Raw genomic sequence first — 23,926 nt, 5'->3', positions numbered from 1 at the left:
TGGGACTGTCAGAGCTAGTCTGTATTAGGGACGGTTCTTAGCTGTCTCTGTTTGAGACTATTAAGGACTGTCTATATTAGAGACGGTCATTGACCATCTCGTATTAGTAATTTGAGACTGTCATTGACCGTCTCAATTATAGACGGTCATCGGCCGTCTTTTACTAGTTTTGTAAGCCACTCAAAAATAGCCTGTAGTAGGGACGGTCCTTAACAGTCCCTATTTGAGACTATCAATGACCTTCTATATTAAAGACAGTCCTTAGCCATCTTATTGTGATTATTTGAGACTGTCAAAGACCGTCTGCATTAGAGACGGTCCTAAACCGTCTCTAATGCTCAAGTTAAACATTACAAAAAAAAAAATTATGAATTTCGAAAAAAAAATAAATTAAAAACTAAGAAAAATAACTAACAATGTTTAAGAAAAAAAATTTAGTTTTTGAAAAAAAATGTAATTTTATAAAAATCTAGATTTTGAAATAAAAATTAAGAACTTTTAATAATGTTGATAATTTTGAAAGAAAAAAAAAAACGATAAGAAAATGATATTTTGAAAAAGAAAATTTTAAAAATTAAACAAAATTGTAAAAAAATTGTCAAATTGTAAAAAAATATATATTTTAAAAAAGAAAACTAGATTTTGTATTTTGAAAAGAAAAATTAAAAAGTTGTATAACAAAAGTGATATTTAAAAAATGATATTTTGAAAAAGAAAATTTAAAAAATTAAACAAAATTGTGAAAAAATTGACAAATTGTAAAAAAATATATATTTTAAAAAAGAAAACTAGATTTTGTATTTTGAAAAGAAAAATTAAAAAGTTATATAACAAAAATGATATTTTGAAAAAGAAAATTTTAAAAATTAAACAAAATTGTGAAAAAATTGACAAATTGTAAAAAAATATATATTTTAAAAAAGAAAACTAGATTTTGTATTTTGACAAGAAAAATTAAAAAGTTATATAACAAAAGTGATATTTAAAAAATGATATTTTGAAAAAGAAAATTTAAAAAATTAAACAAAATTGTGAAAAAATTGACAAATTGTAAATTATATATATATATATATATATATATATATATATAAATATTTATATAAATATATATATATATATATATATATATATATATATATTAAAAAAGAAAACTAGATTTTGTATTTTGAAAAGAAAAATTAAAAAGTTATATAACAAGATTTCGATAAAAAAAATGATATTTTGAAAAAGAAAATTTAAAAAATTAAATAAAATTGTGAAAAAATTGACAAATTGTAAAAATATATATATATATATTTTTAAAAAAAGAAAACTAGATTTTGTATTTTGACAACAAAAATTAAAAAGTTATATAACAAAAGTGAGATTAAAAAATGATATTTTGAAAAAAAAAAAAGAAATTAAACAAAATTATGAAAAAATTGAAAAATGTAAAAAAATATATATTTTAAAAAAGAAAAATCGATTTTATATTTTGACAAGAAAAATTGAAAAAAAAAAAAAGGATTTATACCAAATTGAATGGATGTGGCCCACAATACACAAGGTGGGATTAAAAACATGTAAACGTGAAAAGAAAAAAGAAAAAGAAGAAGAAGAACAAGAGTGTTAACTCGAGGTTTTAAAAAAAAAAATATACACGTTTAAGAAAGAGGAGTGCAAATCAAAGTTCCTCAATACCTTGGTAAAAAAGAAAATGGTCTAAATTCAACGGTAATATCAGATGGTTGAAATTATCCAATCATTGTGATATTAAAATAAGTGTTCTACCCAACAGAATAGATGTGCCCTTCAACACAAGTGCAGACCAAAGGAGATTGAAGCATATAGATGTTTAAAAAGAATAGTACAAGTCAATGTTCCTCAGGATAGTCAAAAAGAAAATGGTCCAAATTAATCCAACAACAATTTCAGACAGTTAAGATCATCCAATCAGTGTGACCTTTGGAGAGGGTATAAGTATGCCAGGTGTTGCCAACATTAAGAATTGGTACCAAATGCATACATTAGTATAGGCCATTCTCATGTTATCATTTTTCGGCTATTAACTCGTCTCCAAAGCAATGAGATGTAAACTTGCACAGCTTAGATATAGTTTAAGCTGCTTGTTAATTAAAAAGGAACTGGAATATAGTTTAAGCTAAATGGAATCTCAAAAAAAAAATAAAAAATAACCGACATCCATCCAATCATACCAAGTCCACCAATCAGGTGACAGAGATTGTTTCATGAAAGGCATTCCCAGCTCTCCACCCATCCACAGTCGGCCCCCACATATTAGCTCCAAGGACTCCAAAACAGTAAAACACAACACAAGTCTCACTAGAAACCCTAAAACTTGCAGAAACACAAGACATTAACATAGACAAAATTTTTTCCAAATGAAATCAAATTAATATCAGGGGTTAGTTTCCAAACACCACCAGTAGAATCGAACAATCTTTTACAAGAAAACAAAATCAAACCCTACAACCCCTAAAATTCAACATACAGCCTCATCAAAACAGCAAAATCCAAAGGTGAAAAAATCATCATAAAAGCGATTTCATGACCCACCTGAGATTATTGAGTTCTTATGATTCGAAATCACATCTTAAATATATGATGGAAAAATATATAGACGATGTCGATATACATAAAATGTATCAAGGTGTACCATACACGGTTAAAGTAACACCCATGAAGGAGTTATCTAAATAGTGAAATGGTACTATAAGGTCACCTCTTGGGAACTTCCCATGAGGTTAATCTGTGTGCGCCCCACCATGATGTATGTAGAACATCAACACCATGCATTTGATGTGTCCCATTTAAGTCCAAAAATCAGTCGTATACAAAACTTAGGTGAGCCATAGCATCTAAAACTATGTGAAGACATCCCTAAAACATATAAAAACATTCAATTAGTGGGGCCCACATGAGTTTTGGATGTGTGTGAAACTTGGGCTAACTCCTCATCCAAGTGGGACACACGTATATAATGAATGGGTTGGATCTATGAACCACATCTAGGTGGGCCCAATAAATGATTATGAATGTTTTAATGGGAGGGTAACCCTCTCAACTATAGTATGTGGTGTGGCCCACCCAAGTCATGGATTGACTTTATTTTAAAGCTTGTGGCCCACCATGGAATGGTGCATCTGATTGACGGGGCAAATCCAAAGTTCAAGTGGACCCACCATAGAAAAGAGTGGGATAGTGACACCCACTATTGAAACCTTTTTAGGGCCCGCCGCGATGTTTATTTGAGATCCAACCTATTTATAAGTCAATACAAACATGAAATAAGGGAAAACATATATATTAGCTTGGATGAAAACTTCTACAGCCCAAAGTAAAGGTTTTAATGGTAGGCATTCAATTCTCACTATTTTTTGTGATGGGGTCCACTCGAACTTTGAATCTGCCTCATACTTTGGCTCAATCACAAGAAGCTTTTAATGTTGGATATTCAATCAACACCATTTCATGTGGTGTGGTCCAAATACTTGGATGAATAGGAAAAACAAATTTTATATTAATCCGAAACTTTTGTGACCCCGAAAGGGTTTCAACGCATATTGCATCCTACCCTGCCGTATCCAGTTAGCAATGATACAGTGAATGTATTTGGTTTATCCACACTGTCAATCCATTTTTCCAGATCATTTTAGTGGTTGAGCCCAAAATTAAAGCATATCCAAAGCTCAAGTGGACCTTACCACAGGAAACTGTGGGAATAATGATTTCCTCCGTTGACTTCTTCCTATGGCCTACAGTGATTTTTATTTGTCATCCAACCTGTTCAATAGATCATAAATACATGGATGAAAGGAAAACTAAAATATCAACTTGATCCAAAACTTTAGTGGCCTCCCAAAATTTTTCAATGGTAGATGTTCAGTTTATACTATTTCCTATGATGTAGTCCACTTCAAATTTTTATAGGCTTCATTTTTTAGCTTATGTAATAAAATTATATGTTAAAATGGATGGATGGAGTGGATAAAATAAATAAATCATGGTGGGACCCACAGGATTTACTCGGTAAGCTAAAAAATTTTGGTAGCCATAAAAGTTTTGGATCAAGCTGATTTTTGTTTTTTCCCTTCATTTGGTCCTGTATGACCAAATCAACAGATTGGATGTCAAATAAACAATACAGTGGGCCTTATGAGGATTTTAATGGTGGATATCCAATCACTATTGTTTGAGTAAATTGATAAGTTTGAAAAGTTTGAGTAAATTGAGAAGTTAGAAAAAAAAATGGATTTTAGAAAAAAAAAATTGAGATTTTAAAAAAAGAAAATTAGGTTCTGTATTTTGAAAATTTGAAAAGTTTGTTAAGAAAAATGACATTAAAAAAAAAAAAAAGAGTTTGAAATAATATTGAGAAGTTTGAAAAAAGAAAGACATTTCGATAAAGAAAATGTAGAAGTCCGAAAAATGTAGAAATTTTGAAGAAAAAAAAATCAAGATTTTGATTATATATATATATATATATATATATATATATATATATATATATATATATATATATATTTATGTATATATATAAAACTAACATTTTCAAAAGGAAAATTAAGAAGTTTAAAAATAATTGTAATTTTGAAAAAAAATTGACAATGTTTGGGAAAATCTAAGATTTTGATTTTGATTTTGATTTTTTTTAATAGAAAAACACCAAGATTTTGAGAAAATTTTGTCCTTTTAAAAAAGAAAGTTGAGAAGTTGAAAAACAAATGTGATTTAGGAAAAAAAAAAAAGCTCAAATAAAGATATTATATCTCAAATAAACATCATGGTAATCCCTGGGAAGGTTTCAACGGTGGGTGTCACTGTCCCCCTTTTTTTCTGTGGTGGGGTCCACCTGAACTTTGGATCATCTTTGTTCTTTGGATCATCAACCATGCGTCTCATCATATCAACGGTTTGGATCACCAAACCATGGCCCTACATTTATGAAGATTCTACCTTCCAATCTTAAGACATCATGCTTTTTTTCATTTTTAACCGTCTATTGCAGGCAATAAATATAAATGTCAAGATCATTCTATCAATGAAATTCTTTATATATGGCCAATACACATATGGAATCAAGTAATCAATGGCCTAGATTTTGGAACCATGGGCTTTACCCGTCACAATAAAAGACACGCTTACACCATGTAAAAGCTCACGTTGTGCGCCATGTGGTGTTAGTTTTGGTTTAAATGTGCTAGTTTTGGGTCCAATGTAAAATGGTGGTGATTTATGCAGTCACTAGTGGAAATGATATAAAGTTATCCAAACCATCCAAATAATGGGTCCTCGTGTAGATGGTTAATATTTACCTTGTACCCATATTATACAATCTTAACTATCTGGTAAATGGGCCCTTATATGTATGGCTGAAAACTTAGTTTATTATATAATTTGGTGTTAAACTCACATTGTTTGGATGTGAATCAAAAACTCATTTTGAAAGAGGCATTTCTGAAACCCTCTTTCAATGTCTTTCCCTCTCTCACTTTCCCTCTCCATCACTCGTTGTGACGCTTGTTCTCTCTCCACCTCTCTGAGCAATGTCGGCCCTACCAATCTCCAATCAAAACATTTCAGCACCGTCCAAACCCCATCGTTTTCGCCCCATTGTCGCTGGCAGGAACTCGCTGCACCCGTTGCCGCTGCGCTCATTTTCGTTGTCGATCTGGTAGTGGATCCGCGATGGATTTGCTGATTTCAGGAGAATCAGGGGATATGGTTTTTGCATAACCCCTCCATCATCCCAAGCGTCAGGTTCTTATAGGTAAATCCGTCCATATTCTCTTCTAATTCGGTCGAAAATTGGGGATACGGTTTGTACATTAACTATTTGTTGAATTTCCTGAGAGAAGGCGGGATTTGTCTTAAGACTATGCTTTTGTTTTGAAATTGTTGCATTAATATGTTCTCAAAGAATTGAGATTTGGATTTCAGGTTGATCATGATTAATGGCCATCCATCCATTGGTAACCATCGTGCATTAAGAAGTCTATTGCATCAAGGTTGCATTTTATGATTCAGTTATGTTATTCTTCGCTTGTATGGTCACCAGAATATTGATATCATGTGCCCTTATTTTATATAAATATGCTCTCTGCCATGAAGTGTGTATGGCAGGTCTAATTGTTTGATCTGTGAAGTGAAAGATGAGGGCAATAAGATGGAACATGATGATGGTAGGCTTATTACTGTATTTTCTGCTCTGAACTATTGTGACTAGGTAATCAACATTGTGTTTCAGCCCTATACATGTTTAATGTGGCATGATGGGTTTCTTTGTTATTGCTTGCAGCATCATGGGCAATATCTGTCTACTATGCCTATCAAAGAACCTGGTAACCTTTCAATCCTATCCTGGGCACGAGACATATGAAATGGTCAATCATGGGGGAATTACATTCATTGCAGAGCAAGTGAGTTGTTGAGGGCATTCATTTTCCTTGAACTTTGTATGGGACTTGGCCTGATAAACCACTCCATGCCTCCACACATGCTAACTTGGCACATGTACGGGACATTGAAGCTGCATGCACAGTCAGGTGGGCTGCAGCAAGTAGCCTTGATGAGTGGATAGCCTGATTTTTGTGCTGGGTTAGCTACTCATTGGGGGCCATGATTTTGCCACTGTTTCCAAGATTGACAATAATATAGCAGTAAATGTAATGATTGTTAACGTAGGTGTAAATGGTGACCCTCTGTTTTTAATTTTTCATTTCCTTATCTTGTGAACACAACACACAATCATGATTTTTGAATGGAGGACTTTACTCCACAATTGAAATGGCTGTAATGGCTGTTTATGGGATTAAATGTTGGGCTTTCATTCTATCTTTGATTCTGAACTTTACACATAAATCGTGAACCAGATGTTTGTATCTATCATTTAACTATAACATTTGCAAGAAAATACTCATCTTTGATTCTGACGGATTCATTATTCTCGACAGGGTACTGCTGGTGTTGCAATAGCTGGTCTTTTGGGAGCTGTAAGAGCGCAAGGAAGACCAATGATAGATTTCCCAAAGCAAAAAATTGTTGTTGCTGGTGCTGGAAGGTTTGATACTGTACCAATGTTTTTTTATTGGAATTATGTTGAGAACTTGCAAATCTTGATAGAGAAACCTTTATGGCTAAATATTCCTTTTCTACTGTTCTTTCTAATAAGCAACAACTTTATCAAAAGGGTCCTTGACCAGAGGATATGTATGGTATCTTAGAATCTTCAGTTTGCATATTGGGGCCAATTTTTGGGCGATCCAAACCAATGACCTGATGGGCCTCAGTGGATGGACCACGTATTAAAAATCTCGTCGATGGGACAATCCCAACTCAATCAATTAGTGGCCTGCAAATGGTCAATTATGAAAGAAGTACATGTACAGTGCACATTTATTTGAAGATTAGATGCTTTGGATATTCCAATTTGGGATCTTTTGGGTTTGACATCTACTGTGGTTCCAACAGATAGTTGTCTGTAGTGTACTGCTCACCAATGGCCCCACTGTTACAAACTGAAACAACAAGGATACTAAGAAATGTGAATATCCATCGGTCAAGATCACAATCCCTCTTATTTAAATAAAAGAAAGATATGAGAATGAAATGCCCGAACATGCATTTATTGTAAAGGTATAACAATCGAATAGGACGGTCTGGACCTTGTATTATTATTATTTATTTATTTAATAATTTTTATGCACTACACTTCAGAGTTGGCAAAAGCTGTTGGCTAGTCTAGACATAAATAGGATGAATGGTGATATAGTAGTTGGGTATTGATTTGCTGTCCTTGTGAACATTCTTAATTACTACAATATGCACGTAAGTGTTCTTATAGTGAAAGTGCAAAAAAATAAATAATAAATTTTTTTGAAAGGTAATATTTTTTTTTTAAAAAAAGAAGAAGAAGAAGAAGAAGAAGAAGAAGAAAAAAAGTAAAAAAGTAAAATTGTCTGCAATCTTTAGATAGTCTTATTAGTAGCCTGTTTGTTTGCTTTTAGGGCGTGTTTGATTTTTCGGTGAAATGGTAAATGCAGTGTGAAAAAGTAATAATTACTTCCCGCTACATTTACAACTTACCTGATTTGACTACTTACTTTTTGACACGAAAACTAAGAATATTACAAAATATTTGTGGGTCCCACTGATGCATTTCACTTATCTACACCGTTCATCCATTACTCCAGTTGAATTCATAGCATGAGTAAAAAATTGAGGCATATCCAATACTCAATTGGATCACGTCAAACAAAAAAGGGAATCGAATAATTACCGTTAAAAACTTTGTAAGGCCACTGTTTCTTTTGGCGTGGGCCACTTGAGTGTTAGATCCGCTTCATTTTTTGTCTCGTGCTCCAAAATATTGTAATAAAACAGACTGACGGAATGGATATATCATTCGCATTACCTTGCAGTTCAAAAATTAAAATTACATCTTTTGAACTAATTTCACAGGCACAAGTTTCCATGAATTTTCAAACGCAGTGAAATTGTAATAATTACTATTTCCCAGGTATTTCCCATTTCTTTGAAAAACAAATAGGCCCTTAATGCTTCACTTAGGTTAGTGTAAAACAAGCACCCAAAAAATCAAGTGGATCCAACTATCAAGTGGGGTACACAATAGAAAACAGCAAACAACCACCCTAAAAGCACTACATTCATACAGGGGACATTTAATGGTTGAATTGAGTTGATTTTTGAGCTTCATGGTGGGCTAACCTACTGCAGTTGTGCCTTAGAAAACTAATAGTATTAGACCTAAATTAATAAGCAATATGCATTTACCTTTTTAATTAATCTTTTTGCAACATGTTTATAAGTGTTTAAGAGAATAACCTCTGATGCTCTTGGTCACCAGAAGGTCTGCTGTCTATGTAACTCATTGGCTGAGTAAGGTGCTTGATTGAACATTGCAAAATTTCCTCCGTAGGGTATATCTAGGATTCTAGATGTCTCATTCTTAGCCATTCTTGCAGAGAGTGTGCCAATCAAGACGGTGAACTAGCAATGCCCATCTAGACTTCAAGCAGTAGCCGATGTTGTGGCAGCAATAAAGTCTGGTTTTTATGAAATCGGTTAGTTCATTCTCTTGAATATAAAACTTTTGTGGCCTTCAAAAGGTTTTTAATAGTTATTCATCATTGTTTTGATTAGTATGGCTCACCTGAGATTATTGATTTCTTATGATTTGAAATCACATCCTAAAATATATGGACGGTGCCGATATACATAAAATATATCGAGGTGGGCCCTACACAGTTAGAGTAACACCCATGGAGTTACCTAAAGAGTGAAATGGTACTATAAGGTCACCTCATGGGAACTTCCCATGAGGTTAATCTGTGTGCTCCCCACCATGATGTGTGTAGAACATCAACACCATGCGTTTGATGTGTCCCCTTTAAGTCCAAAAATTAGTCGTATACGAAACTCAGGTGGGCCATATCATCTAAAACTATGTGAAGACATTAGGTTAGAAAGTGAACCTGATTAAGAGTATTTAGCCTCATTGCGCCCTCTCCTGCTTCCCATTCTTTTGCACTTGCTAACATTTTAAAACAGACTCTTCCTCGCTTCGGAATCCCTCCTGCTTTCCCTTCATGCTTTGCAAAGCTATGTTGGAGTTCCTTGCTTTTTAGTGGATTCCTTTGGCAAGTGATTCACAACATTCACATTTCCCTGAGTCTGATAAAATGCACACTATTGGAAAGTTTTCAATTTATCTTTCTGATTTACTGCATAAGCATGGACATTTTGGTTCACTATTTGCTTTCCATTTCATGTATTGTGCAATAGTTGACTGCAAGTCATTAGATTTTCCTAGATTTGGGGGTTTCCTGCACAGTGGCAGTTTGGTAATTTTGGAGTCCTTGGTTAGGGTTTGGGCTGAAAGTACGAGTGTTGGAGCTGATGCTTTCGGAGTCCGAACTCGTCCTTTTGAAAAATAGAAAAATGGGAATATTAGTAAATATGGATTTTCTTTTTAAGAAGAAAATGGAAGATGGATTGAAAAAACATAAAAGAGTGTTTTTTCGTCTTCTTCTTCTTTTTTGCTTCAAGAGAGAGAGACGGATAGGTGAGAGTGGGGAAATCGAGGGAGATAGTGGGGGAATGAAGTAGCCGCGTGAGATTTGAAATAGTAAGTGTAGTTTGGTTTGAAAATGATGTTTCGCATGCATGGCGTGCATTTCTTTTAAGATAGTAATTTGATTTTACCGAAGACAATTGAATTACATAGGCAAGTGTTTAATGCAGGGAACTTCTCTGGAAATTTTATTCTGATAACTAACCTGATGAGAGTAATTTGTGGTTCAGTTCCTGGACCAATCTCTCTATCATATTCAAAGAAATTCACATTTTTCTTCATGTTTCTTACATAATTCTCTGTCCCATTTTTGTTTGACTTGAAAGTAAAGGTGATGCATCTTCTTATTTACTCAATCATGGAATGCAGGATGTTGCCGTTAAGGTTCTTACAGATCAGGACTTTCATGAGGATCAACTGAAGGACTTTCTAAGGGAGGTATGCATTTGAAACATTGCTAATAATGTTCTTTGAAACTGTACCCATTTATGTATCCGGATGTGCGTCGGAGCTATCCGAATGTTGAGCGGGGGTCCCTGGAAGGTAGGAACCGCTGTTATGACCATTAGAGGGGCCTGACAATTTGGACAGGCTGTATTTATGTATTTGCTCAAAATTAATGGAGCAGACCCGGATGTGCGTCGAAGCTACTCGGATGAGCGGGGGTCCTTGAAAGGTGGGAACCGCTGTTATGACCATGATGAAGTTGTCCATTTTCTATGGACAACATTGGAGGGGCCTAGCCATTTGGACAGGCCGTATTTATGTATTTGGTCGAAATTAATGTAGCAAACCCGAATGTGCGTCGGAACTATCCGGATGTTAAGTGGGGGTCCTTGGAAGGTGGGAACCGCTGTTATGACCATGATAAAGCAGTCCATTTCCTATGGATAACATTAGAAGGGCCTGGCCAAATGGAGCAGGCCGTGTTTATATCTGTATTTACAAGGACCACACCCTTAACCTATAACCTAAACTTATTCTCAAATCCCAAAACCTATAACTACAACCTAAACCTTAACCTAAACCTATAACCTATAACCTAAACTCAATTACCTAAACTTTAACCTAACCTAAACCTAAAACCTAAACCTTAACCTATAACCTAAAACCTAAACCTAAACCTAAAACCTAAATGTATTCTCAAATCCCTAAACCTAAACCTACACCTAATCCTAATCTCAACTCCCTAATCTAAACCTAAACCTAAACTTGAAAACCCAAACCTAAACTCGATCCAGAACCCGAACCCGATTTTCTAAACCTAAACCTTAACCTATTGTCAATTCCCTAAACCTATAGCTTATAACCTAAACCTAAACCTAAAACCTAAATGTATTCTCAAATCCCTAAACCTAAACCTACACCTACACCTAATCCTAATCTCAACTCCCTAACCTAAACCTAAACCTAAACTTGAAAACCCAAACCTAAACCCGACCCCGAACCCGAACCCGAACCCGATTTCCTAAACCTAAACCTTAACCTATTCTCCATTCCTAAACCTATAGCTTAAAACCTAAACCTTAACCTAAACCTAAACATAAACCTTTACCTAAACCTATAACCTTAACCCAAAACCAAAACTTACGACCTAAAACCTGAACCTATAACCTAAACTTATAACCTATAACCTAACCTTAACCTAAACCTAAAACCTAAACCTTAACCTATAACCTAAAACCTAAACCTAAACCTAAAACCCAAATGTATTCTCAAATCCCTAAACCTAAACCTACACCTAATCCTAATCTCAATTCCCTAACTTAAACCTAAACCTAAACTTGAAAACCCAAACCTAAACCTGATTCCGAACCTGAACCGGATTTCCTAAACCTTAACCTTAACCTATTCTCAATTCTCTAAACCTATAGCTTATAACCTAAACCTTAACCTATACTTAAACCTAAACCTAAACCAATAACTTTAAATAACCTAAATGTATTCTTAAATCCACTAAATCTAAACATACACCTAATCCTAATCTCGACTCCATAACCAAACCTAAACCTAAACTTGAAAACCCAAACTAAACTCGATCCGAACCCCGGACCCAATTTCCTAAGCCTAAACCTTAACCTATTCTCGATTCCCTAAACATATAGCTTATAACCTAAATCGAAACCTAAGCATAATGGTCCACACCTTTACAATAATTTTATAACCTAAACACAAAACCTAAATGTATTCTCAGAATCCCTAAACCTAAACCTACACTAATCCTAATCTCAACTCCACAACCTAAACCTAAACTTCTAAACTTAACCTAAACCTGGCGAACCCGAACGCGATTTCCTAAACCTAAACATTAACCTATTCTCAATTCTTTATAACCTAAACCTAAACCTTAACTAAACTTATATAAACCTAAACCCAAATGTATTCTCAAATCCCTAAACCTAAACCTACACCTAATCCTAATCTCAACTCCCTAACCTAAACCTAAACCCAAACTTGAAAACCCAAACATAAACCCGATCCCGAACCCGAACCCGATTTCCTAAACCTAAACCTTAACTTATTCTCAATTCCCTAAACCTATAGCTTATAACCTAAACCTTAAACCTAAACCTAAACCTATAACCTATAACCTAAACCTAAACCTAAAACCTTAATGTATTCTCAAATCCCTAAACCTAAACCTACACCTAATCCTAATCTCAACTCCCTAACCTAAACCTAAACCTAAACTTGAAAACTCAAACCTAAACCCGATCCCGAACCCGAACTCGGATTTCCTAAACCTAAACCTTAACCTATTCTTTATTCCCTAAACTTATATCTTATAACCTAAACCTAAGCCTAAACCTAAATCTAAACCTATAACCTAAAACCTAAATGTATTCTCGAATCCCTAAACCTAAATCTACACCTAATCCTAATCTCAACTCCCTAACCTAAACCTAAACCTAAACTTGAAAACCCAAACCTAAACCTGATCTCGAACCCGAACCCGATTTCCTAAACCTCTACCTTAACCTATTCTCAATTCCCTAAACCTATAGCTTATAACCTAAACCTAAACCTAAACCTATATAACATATAACCTAAACCTAAACCTAAAACCTAATGTATTCTCAAATCCCTAAACCTAAACCTACACTTAATCCTAATCTCAACTCCCTAACCTAAACCCAAACCTAAACTTGAAAACCCAAACCTAAACCCGATCCCGAACCCGAACTGATTTTCTAAACCTAAACTTTAAACTATTCTCACGTCCCTACACCTATAGCTTATAACCTAAACTTAAACCTTAATCGAAACCTAAACCTAAAACCTAAACCTACCCCTTTTAACACATGCCCCTTTTTGCAAAGCTTTAATTTTTGTTGTTGTTTCTATTACCTTGAATTGAAACACTTTTTTGCATTATTTGCTTGCATTAGTTTTATTTTAATGATCAGTTTTATTTTAAAAAAGTGTCCACTTTTTTGGAAGAAGTTTATGCAATTCTTCATGATTCTGAATTATAATGTTTTGTTGGTTTAATATTTTTTTTTCAGATGAAAGACAAAAAGAAAATTGTTGCTGATTTTTTTCCTTTTTTTATTTATGATGTTAAACTTATATGTATTTATGCGTGGATGAATGTAATGTGGATAAGATTGTTTGTGTTTGGATGGATGTAGTTTATGTTTGGATGAATGTAGTTTATGTTGGATTTACGTAGTTTGGGTTTAGATGGATATGAATGTGAATATGATGAAATATATTATATAACAGGTGTATATCAGGAAGAACACGATGAAATATATTGTAACAGGTGTATATTGATCCTCTCAAATTTGAAAATGTGCTTTGAAGGATTACAAGGGATAGTTCATGACAGTCTTTTTTAAGGACGGTTTGTGGCCGTCCTTTGAAGGCACATAAGAGACGGTTCATGACAGTTCTTTTTAAGGACGGTCCATGACCGTCCTTTTAAAGGACAGTCCATAGTCGTCCTTTGAATGACGATAAGAGACGGTCCATAACAGTCCTTTTTAAGGACGGTCTATGACCGTACTTTTAAAGGATGGTTTATAACCGTCTTTTGAAGGCTCATTAGAGACGGTCTATAACAGTCCATTTTCAGAACGGTCCATGACTGTCCTTAATAAGGACTATCGATGGTTGTCCTTTAAAAGCTCATAAAAGACGGTCCATGACCGTCCTTTTTAAGGGCGGTCCATGACTGTCCTTTTTTCGTTAATAAGAATGATGGTTTTCAACCGTCCTTTCAGTAATATGACACGTCAAAATTTGACGGCCCTTGCGACGGTCCATAACCGTCCTTTTTGGTCATTTGAGACAGTTTTGGACTGTCCTTTTTTTGTAGTTTTAGTGTAGTGTGGGCCCCCATTGATGATTATATTATCCATGTTTCCCTTGATTCGGCTATCCCAATCCATTGGGCCCCCATTTGATAAAGATGCTTTCCACCATACCCTGTAGGACCACCTAAGCCTTGGAGCCTATCTTGTGTTCATATCGAGCCTTCCAAAGGGAATGTGGCCCACCTTGTACTTATTAGGCCCTTAGGAAGCCCAGATTGTTACGTGATGGAACGGGCAAGGAAGCCCACTCCTTATTCTTAGGCCCATTCTTGATATGAGTAGGCCATCTAGGCCCATCCCTATTATGAGGAGAGTGCATCGTCACTGTAGGTGAAAAGATTGGTGGTATCAGGTTTGGTATATCCATTGTTGAGGACTGATCCTCATGTTATGGATTAGATCTGTTGTCCTTCTATGAACCCCGTCATATATATATATATAAGCCAATTATCGATTACGACTATGATTGGTATACTCACTGAGTATGTGTTAACATAACATTACGACTATATGAGGCCCATCGTGATTGTATGAGGCCCATTGTATGATTGTATGAGGCTCATTGCGACTATATGAGACTCATTGTGATTATATGAGGACCATTGTGATTATACGAGGCCCATTACGACTATATGAGGCACATTGTGATTGTATAAGGCTCATTGTGAATGTACAAGGCCCATTGGGATTGTATGACGCCCAGTGTGAATGTACGAGGCCCATTGTGAATGTACAAGGCTCATTGTGATTGTATGAGACCCATTGTGATTGTTTGAGGCCCATTGTGAATGTACAAGGCCCATGGGGATTGTATGAGGCCCATTGTGATTGTGTGAGGCTCCTTGTATGTGCGAGGCCCAATTGTGATGTGTGAGGTCCACCATGTCTATGTGATTATGTGCATGCCACTCGTTCATTATTACGGGCCATGGGCCGCCTTATACAGGCCCATCATGATGTATACAATTATAATCATGCTTAATATACTTCATGACACATGTCATACGCATAATTCACATGCTTGTTATGAGGAGTGATTGAGCATAGCATGTGCCACTGGGCTAATTATTTATGGGATTCCCTGAGAGACGGAGTTGTCCCACATGAGCGCACGTACGTGCAGGTTTGATGCATGACTGAATGGTATGGCTCATGCGTCTAGTAATTTTTTTGACGTGATCATTTGGCGCCCTAGCGACATCAGGGCTGCGGCCTCCACAGGCATATCATGGATGTCCAGATGGGGCACCGAAAATGTTTGGTTTGAACATATGGGCACTTTGGATGTCCGTGGGTGAAGGTCCCCAAACTCCTGTGACCAAGGGATGCTCCAACGTCTATACCGAGTAGATATACATGAGCGCCCGAGTGCCGAATATTAGTAGGCCGCATCTCTCACTGTGTTGTGGTCGGTTGGAAAGGGGTGTGGCCTTATCTGCCCGAGTGAGGGGGCTGTAAGCTAGGCTGAGTTTGACCAGCTCACAAATGGGTCCGCTATTGACGAGCCAGGTAAGCATTGGTATACTGCTGGCAGGCGGGTAATGAGGTCTTTTCCACTCGCTGGGCTGCGCGGCCGGCAGGGGCGGCAGCCAGCTTGGAGTGTACTAGACCCCGGTGATGATCCTAGAGATGTACAGTACTGATATGAGGACTTATTGAGCAAGAGTTGTATACTCGGCATTTTACTCATTCATTCATGCATTCACTATCCACTTGGGCTGGTGGTGCATAACTAATTGTGTACTTCTGCAATGGCCAGGATTTCGGTTGGGATGCAGACTAACCTGAGATTAGGAGTTTACCACATTGAGTTTGGCTATCCAAATTTAGGTATGTGACTGGTTTGGATAGAAGTCCCTTGTGATGGACCTCATAGCCTGCGATACTACGTACTATCATCCCGACTTCACACTCTAGCTTGGTCATTTCATTCGCACCGCATATTGCATTACATTCGCAGCATATGACATTTTGGGTTGCTATGTTTCTGCATTTATATGGCCTAGATGAGGTTAACGGCATTCGTGGACTCGTTAGGATTTGCATACTGTATTGTATCCTCATTAGATGATATTTGGCTTACTATGTTTCTACATTGCATAGTTGATCTACATTTCTTCCTCAGTATATGATATTGGCTTATTATGCTTTGCATCACATAACTTGGATAAGATTAATGGTATTTATGGACTTACCAGCATGTTCTCGCATTGCTCTGATATTGTATACTTGACACTTACTTTGTGTACACACTTACACCACCCTCTAAGCTTTTAATAAGCTTATGCACGATAGATGCGTGCAAGTGGCGTTAGGTCGCAACAACGTTGAGGTTGTAGCATGCAGCGGTTTTCTGGAGCTTTAATTTTTGATATATGTATATTTTCCTTTACAGCACTGTATTCAACTGTTTATATTAGTGAATATGTGATGATGATGCTGCCTTTGTGATTTGGGTAAACTTGTGGTTATGCTTCTTACGAAATAAATGTACGTTGGAAAATCCTCCTTATAGGATCCTATGATCAAAATTTGGCGTATGGGCGCTGAGAGCTGAGAATGGGGTATTATGTAGGCTCTCGACACCGAATTCGGCGATCGGAAATTTTGTGAGCCCGGTTTCCGAGTTTGGAGCGTGACATCTTATACCCGTTGTATAACCTGATCGCTATCCACATGTTAAGGTTCCTTCACTGGTGGCAGATCTGGACTTATCGAGTATAGTCTGCCATTGTAAGGCGGGTTCCTAAGGAAAGGGTGCCCCTAGGCACTCCTTGATTTTTAACTTCGTGAAGGAAGTTTCTGGCCTCCTGCTCAATTCACTTGAATTTGACAGGCGGAGGCACATTCCACATATCCTGTGTTAGAGAAAATTGTGTATTCCGTTGTGGGGGTGGTACTGGTGCCAAGTTGTCCAGAGAACTGATCTTAACATTTTATTGAGGTGTAGTAGGTGTCATCTTGGAAAGGATAACCACCAACCGGTTCAAGTTCTCGGTCTAACTAGCTATCCACCTGTTGAAGATATCAACATGGATTCACGATTGCTCTGCTTGATCCCTTCCTTGCTCTACAATATGTTGGATTCTCATCTACATGTCGTGCAACCCAACTAATATCATCTAGAGGGTCGCTCCAAGACGAAGATGCCCCATCTTGACTCGGAGAATTGGGCATTGGGTTTGATGGCAAAACTAAGAATTCAAGTGCTGACTGCACCCGCATCTCCTTGGTGTTTCACGTGTCCTTTTCCAATTGGTTCTTTAAGGAACAGTCCACAACATGGTACAATAGATGCGTAGTGTGCACATCGAAGTCTTGTGGCCGTGTTCCCATATGGTAAAAAAATAATAAGAAGAAATAAAAAGAGGAAGAATAAGAAGAAGAAAAAAAAAAAGGTGCATGTTGCATAACATGTACTCTGTCTAGTAATTAGGAAAAAGAACCTATATTAATAATAAAATTTATTTTTTTCATCTACAAACAACTCGGTGGCACAACAAAACCGCTAGCATTTCCGTCCGCATTCATACAAGATGATTGTGAGGGTTGATTTTTGTATGTAAGCTTTACGTCTTGTAGGCCGATTCCACTGCATGGATGGGTGGTGCTACAGTCGAATTTCACAGCGACCTGGGTTGCCGATGATCCGTGGATGTCGTTGTAGGTCACTTCGCTGATTTTTACGCCAGAATTCTGAGAAAAAAATTGGAAAGAAAAAGAAAAGGCAGTTGAGAAAGTTGAACTTGGAGAATTAGGGGTTAGAAAACTAAAACACGGATAGGAAACTGTAACCTGGATTCCTCAGGAAATGGAAAACCATGGATTCCGATTTTCCAGCCGTTGGTTGTTTTGGATTATAGCTTTTTTTTATGGATTCCACGTCTGGGTTACCATAAAAAGCTACCTCACATTTCTTCTGCCATTTCAGAAATGTACTTAAACATTTTTTTGGGATATTGTTTTCGGATTTTTAAACAAAAGCCTGGAATGGATAATTGGTTACTATTTTTTTTTTTTCGGTGAAATATAGAGAAACAGGATTTTCCATACAACCAATTTCATGTCCAAGGTTTTACACGTTGAATTTGACAAGGACAGATTATGGAAACCATGTATTTGTAATACATTCGAAAACAACACCAAAAAAAAAAAAAAAACTTCACAAAAGAGTTTTCATGTAAGATGGTATCCTATATTTGTTAAAGTTGGTCATGGGCCCGATGTGGTGGGGGATCTAGTATCTTTCACCTTTTGTCTTTTCTGGGTTCAAAATATACAACACCTGAGCCACCAACTGACTTATGATTTTTGCTTTATTGAGCAAATAATCTCATTTATAGATTATTAGAGGATCTCGTTAGTGAAGCTATATACATAGCAATATCGAAAATACTTAAGTCACATTGTAAAACTCTCTCTCTCTCTCTCTCTCTCTCTCTCTCTCTCTCTCTCTCTGTGTTTTTCTCTTGTATAAGGTATGACAACCTTCACGCAAGGCTAACAAAGGTTGGTCAACCTTCATTCTATGTTGCATGGGCCTCCATAATGACCGGATGACCAGAGTCATTCTCTTTTAGAACAAATACATTTCGAGTTTGTTTGGGTCATTACCACAATAGTAGTGTGATAAATTGGCCGGTTTAGGTTTGTCAGAACTTAAAACGGACGTATTTTGCAATTTGGAATGAGCTATCAGGCATACCATATATGATTTTGGAGTAGGACGAGCTACTTTAGCCACCTAACCTCGCTATATTGGGTTGCTCGCACCAAATTTGTGAAATACCATTACATCGACGGTCGAATTCCTGTTTTAATTTCGTTTTTACTATTTATAGTAAGTTTTAGTTTGAGTATAACTCTTCATCCATTAGGCTTTAAGAGTTGCACCCAACATGAAAAGTGCTTAGAATAGTTAAGTGAACATCGTGATTCAGCTAAATAGGACACTTGCTATTTTTGGCCAAAAACCATGCGCACTAGTAGGAATCGCGAATGTTAGTTTACTATTTATACTAAGTCACGATTTCTAAGAGTTTTAGTTGTAGTTTAATTTTGAAAATTCTCCCTAGGGTTCGTAGCCTCATTTAAAGAGTTGTAATCTCATTTTTCATCATTAAAAAAATTATTTTGAATTTTCTAGAAATTATTTTCTATTTTTCTCTGTTTCCTCGTGGATTCGAGGTATATATGTTAGGGGTCCGGAGAAGTTCTGTGGATTAGGAACAGTTATCCTTGAGGAAGAAGGTGCTCAACCTCCTCAGGCCCATCCCTGCGTCAGATGTGGTCCACAAAAATCTCATGTTTTCATGGAAAATTAAATCCATGATGATACTATATTCTAAGCCTTCGATCGTGGATTGCTATATCCATATTCAACTAGAGAAGTGCGAAAAACTATGATGGTTTGGATCTTCTGATATGGATATTTTGGTGCATATATCCCTAATGAGTTTCATTAGATCAACCGTCCATATTACTAAACTGCCGGTGCCTCTCATGCAAATTCAATGCTAGATTCTACCACACGTACCCTCTAATATAGTAAACATTTTAAGGATTATGCCCGTTTATTCACCTCTTGTATATTGCAATGGGGTTGTTAATCCCCTTTTATAAACTTCGATTCTAGTTGAATCATCAATCCCCCAAAAAAAAAAAAAACACCCCTCATGCTTTAGAAATGTTAATCCACATTAAGCATTTGATTTGAGTGGCCTAAACTGATTTTAAATAAAAAATTTTATTTCGTACCATTAATAATATTACAAATTGTTTGAATGATTAGCAATGCATTGTGGAGATTACCGGGGTCTCCACCACAAATTGTAAGGATCAAGAGTGCTTCATGGCCATTGATCCAGCATGATCATATGAACCTCCTTTAATTAGCGGTCCATATTTTTAACCTTGCCCATGTGACCTTTAGAAAAAAGAGAACAATAAAATAGGCAAATTCCATTATTAGCCTTGTAACGGTAATACCTGATCAGGGCAATCTTCCTGGTGAGGGCAGTAATTTTGGTCGATGATGATAGGATTTTGGACATTTTGCATAACAGCGTGCTCGAAAGTAACTCCCTTCACAAAACCGTTGCTGGGCCTTCCCCATGATTTTATCCTCAACCCGTTTTCAGTCCCTGTAAATACAACCGTTTTAACGGTCACGTTCTGCACCCCTGCCTCATTCAGCTCCTTCCCGAGGCTTCCAATGCTGCCAAAAGCACATATATGCACACGTTAGCATGTAGTCACATGCATGATTTGTAGGATGAGATCCAGCACACTCACATCCTTCAGCTTTTTATACTGTAAATATTGCATATATTTTCAGTGTGATATGAACCATCCAATGACAGGGGACCGTAATGAACTCATTGGAAAGATATGACAGTGATCCTGCAATCCTAATCTGGTACATAATTTTCCACGCATCTTATCTAGCATTGTTGGATTGAATGGACACTGTAATCCCTTTTCATCTACAGTCCATTTAGGGAGCCTTATGATGCACAAATGCATTGGTTCATCGCACACATATGCCACATGTATAGTATAAACTTCAAAGAATTAAAATTCCATCCTCCGGGTGGACCAGATCCCATCTGATAAGTATGAACCATCCAAATTTTAACAGATATACATTCAACCGCTATCTTTTTGTAATGGCCCTGTAATGCAGCCATTGAAACTAGGGAGGAGAAAGGGCTGGAATGAAGCAATTTCAGATCCGGCCCTAGACAAAATTTAGTTGGGCCCGAGCATGGCTTGCATCTGCCAAATAAGGGCAATCATTAGACACCCAGACCTACGGTTACCCAATTGACCAGACTAGATTTTATTGTATCTTGTCTGGTCCAAGTCGGGTCCAGGTTAGACTCCGGTTGGGTCTAGTTGGGTCTGAATCCGGTCCCATTTATTTTGTATATAATAGAAATTGATGATTTTAGCAACAAAATGAAGTTTCTAGGTCGCACATGTCTAGGGCCACAGGGAATATATGGGCCCTCTGGGCGTTGGTGGATCATTGGTTACCTGATGCCATGTCCAGGGCCGCAGGCAATGTTCTCAACCCACAAGTTCATGGTGCCGGGGCCAACTGAGATGCAGTCATCTCCCGTCTTTATGCTCGTCCCAGTGATGGTGACACCCGTTGATTGTTGCACGTGTATGCCATCTGTGTTGGGGCTGTTGCCAGGGGCTACGATCTTCACCCCTTGGACAATCACATTCGCGCAACCGTCAATCACGATGTGGTAGAGTTTGCTGTTCATCGAAGTTAGGCCGCTGATTAAGATGTCCTTTGCGTTGTTGAAGGTCAGCGACTGCAAGCATCACAAGTGATGTATACCTAAATTGTCAGTTTTCCCTCGTTTAATTTTTAGCATTTTATAATTATTTTAATCGGAAATGATCCCATACAACAACTAGCTTGCATTCATATTATAGTGCAAGTGAATCTTACTGCACACATGGCAGTTCAAAATATTAATCTGAACCGCACGTCAAGCCTAACCTTCCCTTGCATGGGTCACAATGCCAAAATGAAAACCAAGGGACCATCTTAAGTATCCAAATAATGGGCTCACAATGCATCTAAACTAGGACCTATAATTTGGACAGTTTAGTTTGAATTACTTGTACTCAGCGTACCCAATTTCCAGTTGTACTGGTCGATAGATAGACATTTCTCTTTCCACTTTATTAAATGGAGAAGCACAAAGTTGTATATAAATATAAGAGGGTGCCAAATATTAACAAGAAAAACGGTAACAGGTAAATTTGTCAATATTTGAATGTGATTCTCCTCAAATTCACCTACCTCTGCACCAGCTGGGCAATTCCCACTGGATGCCTTGCAAGCCCACAGACCGGACCCACGCCCATCAAGGGTCCCACCATAGACAGAAACGCCCTGAACATCATTGAAAAACAGCCAATGTCCTGATGAGCCCAGGGACACATAATTCGCAGGTGCAACGAGGGTCCCATCAATCCGAATGGTGATCCCATTGTTCTTACATGGGCCTGCAAAGACAGTCTGCCCCAGCAAATACGAACCAGGGGGCACGTGGATGGTCGTGGACTCAGCTGAGGCGCAAGCCGTGGCCCATGCACTAAGGAAGGATTTGGTGGAATCGGTCACACCATCGGGTTTGGCACCAAAGTCGAGAATGCTGTAATCTCCTTGTGCTGATGGTAAGACAATGAAGAGAAATGAGAGAAGGAAATGCATGGGCTTTTCCATAGGGAGAGGGGGAGGGGTAGTGTTGATGAGTGAGAGATCGAGAGAATGTAGTGTTGATGAGTGAGAAAACTTGTGTAGGTTTGGGCTATTTATAGACATTGGAGTAGTTTGGATGGTTGAAGCAGGAAGCAAGTCACCCCCCAAAACCGGAATAAAGGGACCATCTTTTCAACATCGGGAATTACCAGAATACCCTTTTCGCTCTAGTGTAAAACTGTATTAGTCAAATTACAAACGACGTCATAGCTCAAAGAATCAGACCACAGCATAGTATGTTTGAACTCCATGAGCTCAATCTCGAAAAAGACTTAAGTTACCAGCCGAATCCGACAGTACAGGCTTAACTTTTCAAATGTACCACTGGACCGAGCTCTTCATGTTTGCTAAGTGAGTCATGAGTTCAGGTCCTAACAAAACCTGTGACCGGGTTAAAAGACTCGCCACTCTAGCCTACTCATTGAGTCCGGAGTCAAGCCGGGGTTGTATTGGTTGGCTTGTCTGAGTTGACATGGATAAGTTGCATTGGAGCGACTTGTCTAGGGATGCCAATAGGCCGGGTGCACCCAATGGATAGCTAGGGCCGAGCCCAGCCAAACATGGCCTGATATATGGTTATTATTATTATTATTATTGTTGTTGTTGTTGTTGTTGTTGTTGTTGTTATTTATTTATTTTAAAATTCAAATCATAAATAGGTACCTAATACCTTGATAAGTACATCAACACCATAACACCTTGGATGGTACAACTATGGGTACCCAATTCATACTTGACATTGGTATATAGAAATAACTATGAGCGGTTGCAGCTGAAGGCACATTAGATACATGCACCAGTAAGAATGTAAATGATCATGGGGGCGTCGGTGTTGGCTGGGGACCTCGGATGCCTAAGTTAGGTGGGTAAGTTTATCACAGGAATAGGACCTGAGTCGGAAATTTTTTTGCGTGCCTTCCTTCCAAGACAGTGGGTATATTTATAGGATGCTTAGCCGATTTTCGTATTTTAGTGGGATTTATCAGATATGCTGAAGGGTTCAAATTTGAATGAGAATTTTCTCTCGAGAATATCTTTGTTACTGTCTCGATTGGCGTGATCTTCGGATAGGATTTCGTCGGGTCTATCCTTGCTCAATACAATGCAGGATTTTTTTCTAGATATCCCTCAATCGTGGTCGATATTGGTCTGATCAGCTCAGCCGATAAGTTCTATCATTGAGTTCTGAATTCAAGCAATTTAGCTCGGCAGGTGAGTCTCTCATCG

The 23,926-nt window shown here is 37.2% G+C and overlaps 1 protein-coding gene across 1 annotated transcript; it reads right to left on the bottom strand.

The window, feature by feature from the left end:
- Positions 1–17,874: 17,874 nt before the first annotated feature.
- On the bottom strand, positions 17,875–22,699 carry LOC131246080 (polygalacturonase-like). Its single transcript, XM_058245943.1, has 4 exons — positions 22,238–22,699; positions 21,451–21,740; positions 20,401–20,629; positions 17,875–18,108 (listed from the first exon to the last, which is right to left on the bottom strand). The coding sequence occupies exons 1-4, from the start codon at positions 22,661–22,663 to the stop codon at positions 17,890–17,892; spliced, it is 1,164 nt and encodes a 387-aa protein (XP_058101926.1). The 5' UTR covers positions 22,664–22,699; the 3' UTR covers positions 17,875–17,889.
- Between the last annotated feature and the right edge of the window lie 1,227 nt (positions 22,700–23,926).

This window comes from Magnolia sinica, chromosome 5 (assembly GCF_029962835.1).
Source record: "Magnolia sinica isolate HGM2019 chromosome 5, MsV1, whole genome shotgun sequence".
In the NCBI taxonomy this organism is placed as follows: Eukaryota; Viridiplantae; Streptophyta; class Magnoliopsida; order Magnoliales; family Magnoliaceae; genus Magnolia; species Magnolia sinica.
The sequence above is the reverse complement of the archived record's forward strand: the minus strand, read 5'-3'. Positions and strand labels throughout refer to the sequence as shown.

What these genes read in the sequence shown, in the direction of transcription:
- LOC131246080 (XM_058245943.1), bottom strand. Translation starts at nt 22,663, where the DNA reads ATGGAAAAGCCCATGCATTTCCTTCTCTCATTTCTCTTCATTGTCTTA. An exon ending in ATTGCCCAGCTGGTGCAGAG is followed by an intron (nt 21,741 to 22,237) that starts GTAGGTGAATTT and finishes TGATGCTTGCAG; the next exon opens with TCGCTGACCTTCAACAACGC. An exon ending in AGGAAGATTGCCCTGATCAG is followed by an intron (nt 18,109 to 20,400) that starts GTATTACCGTTA and finishes TTTTTTTCTCAG; the next exon opens with AATTCTGGCGTAAAAATCAG.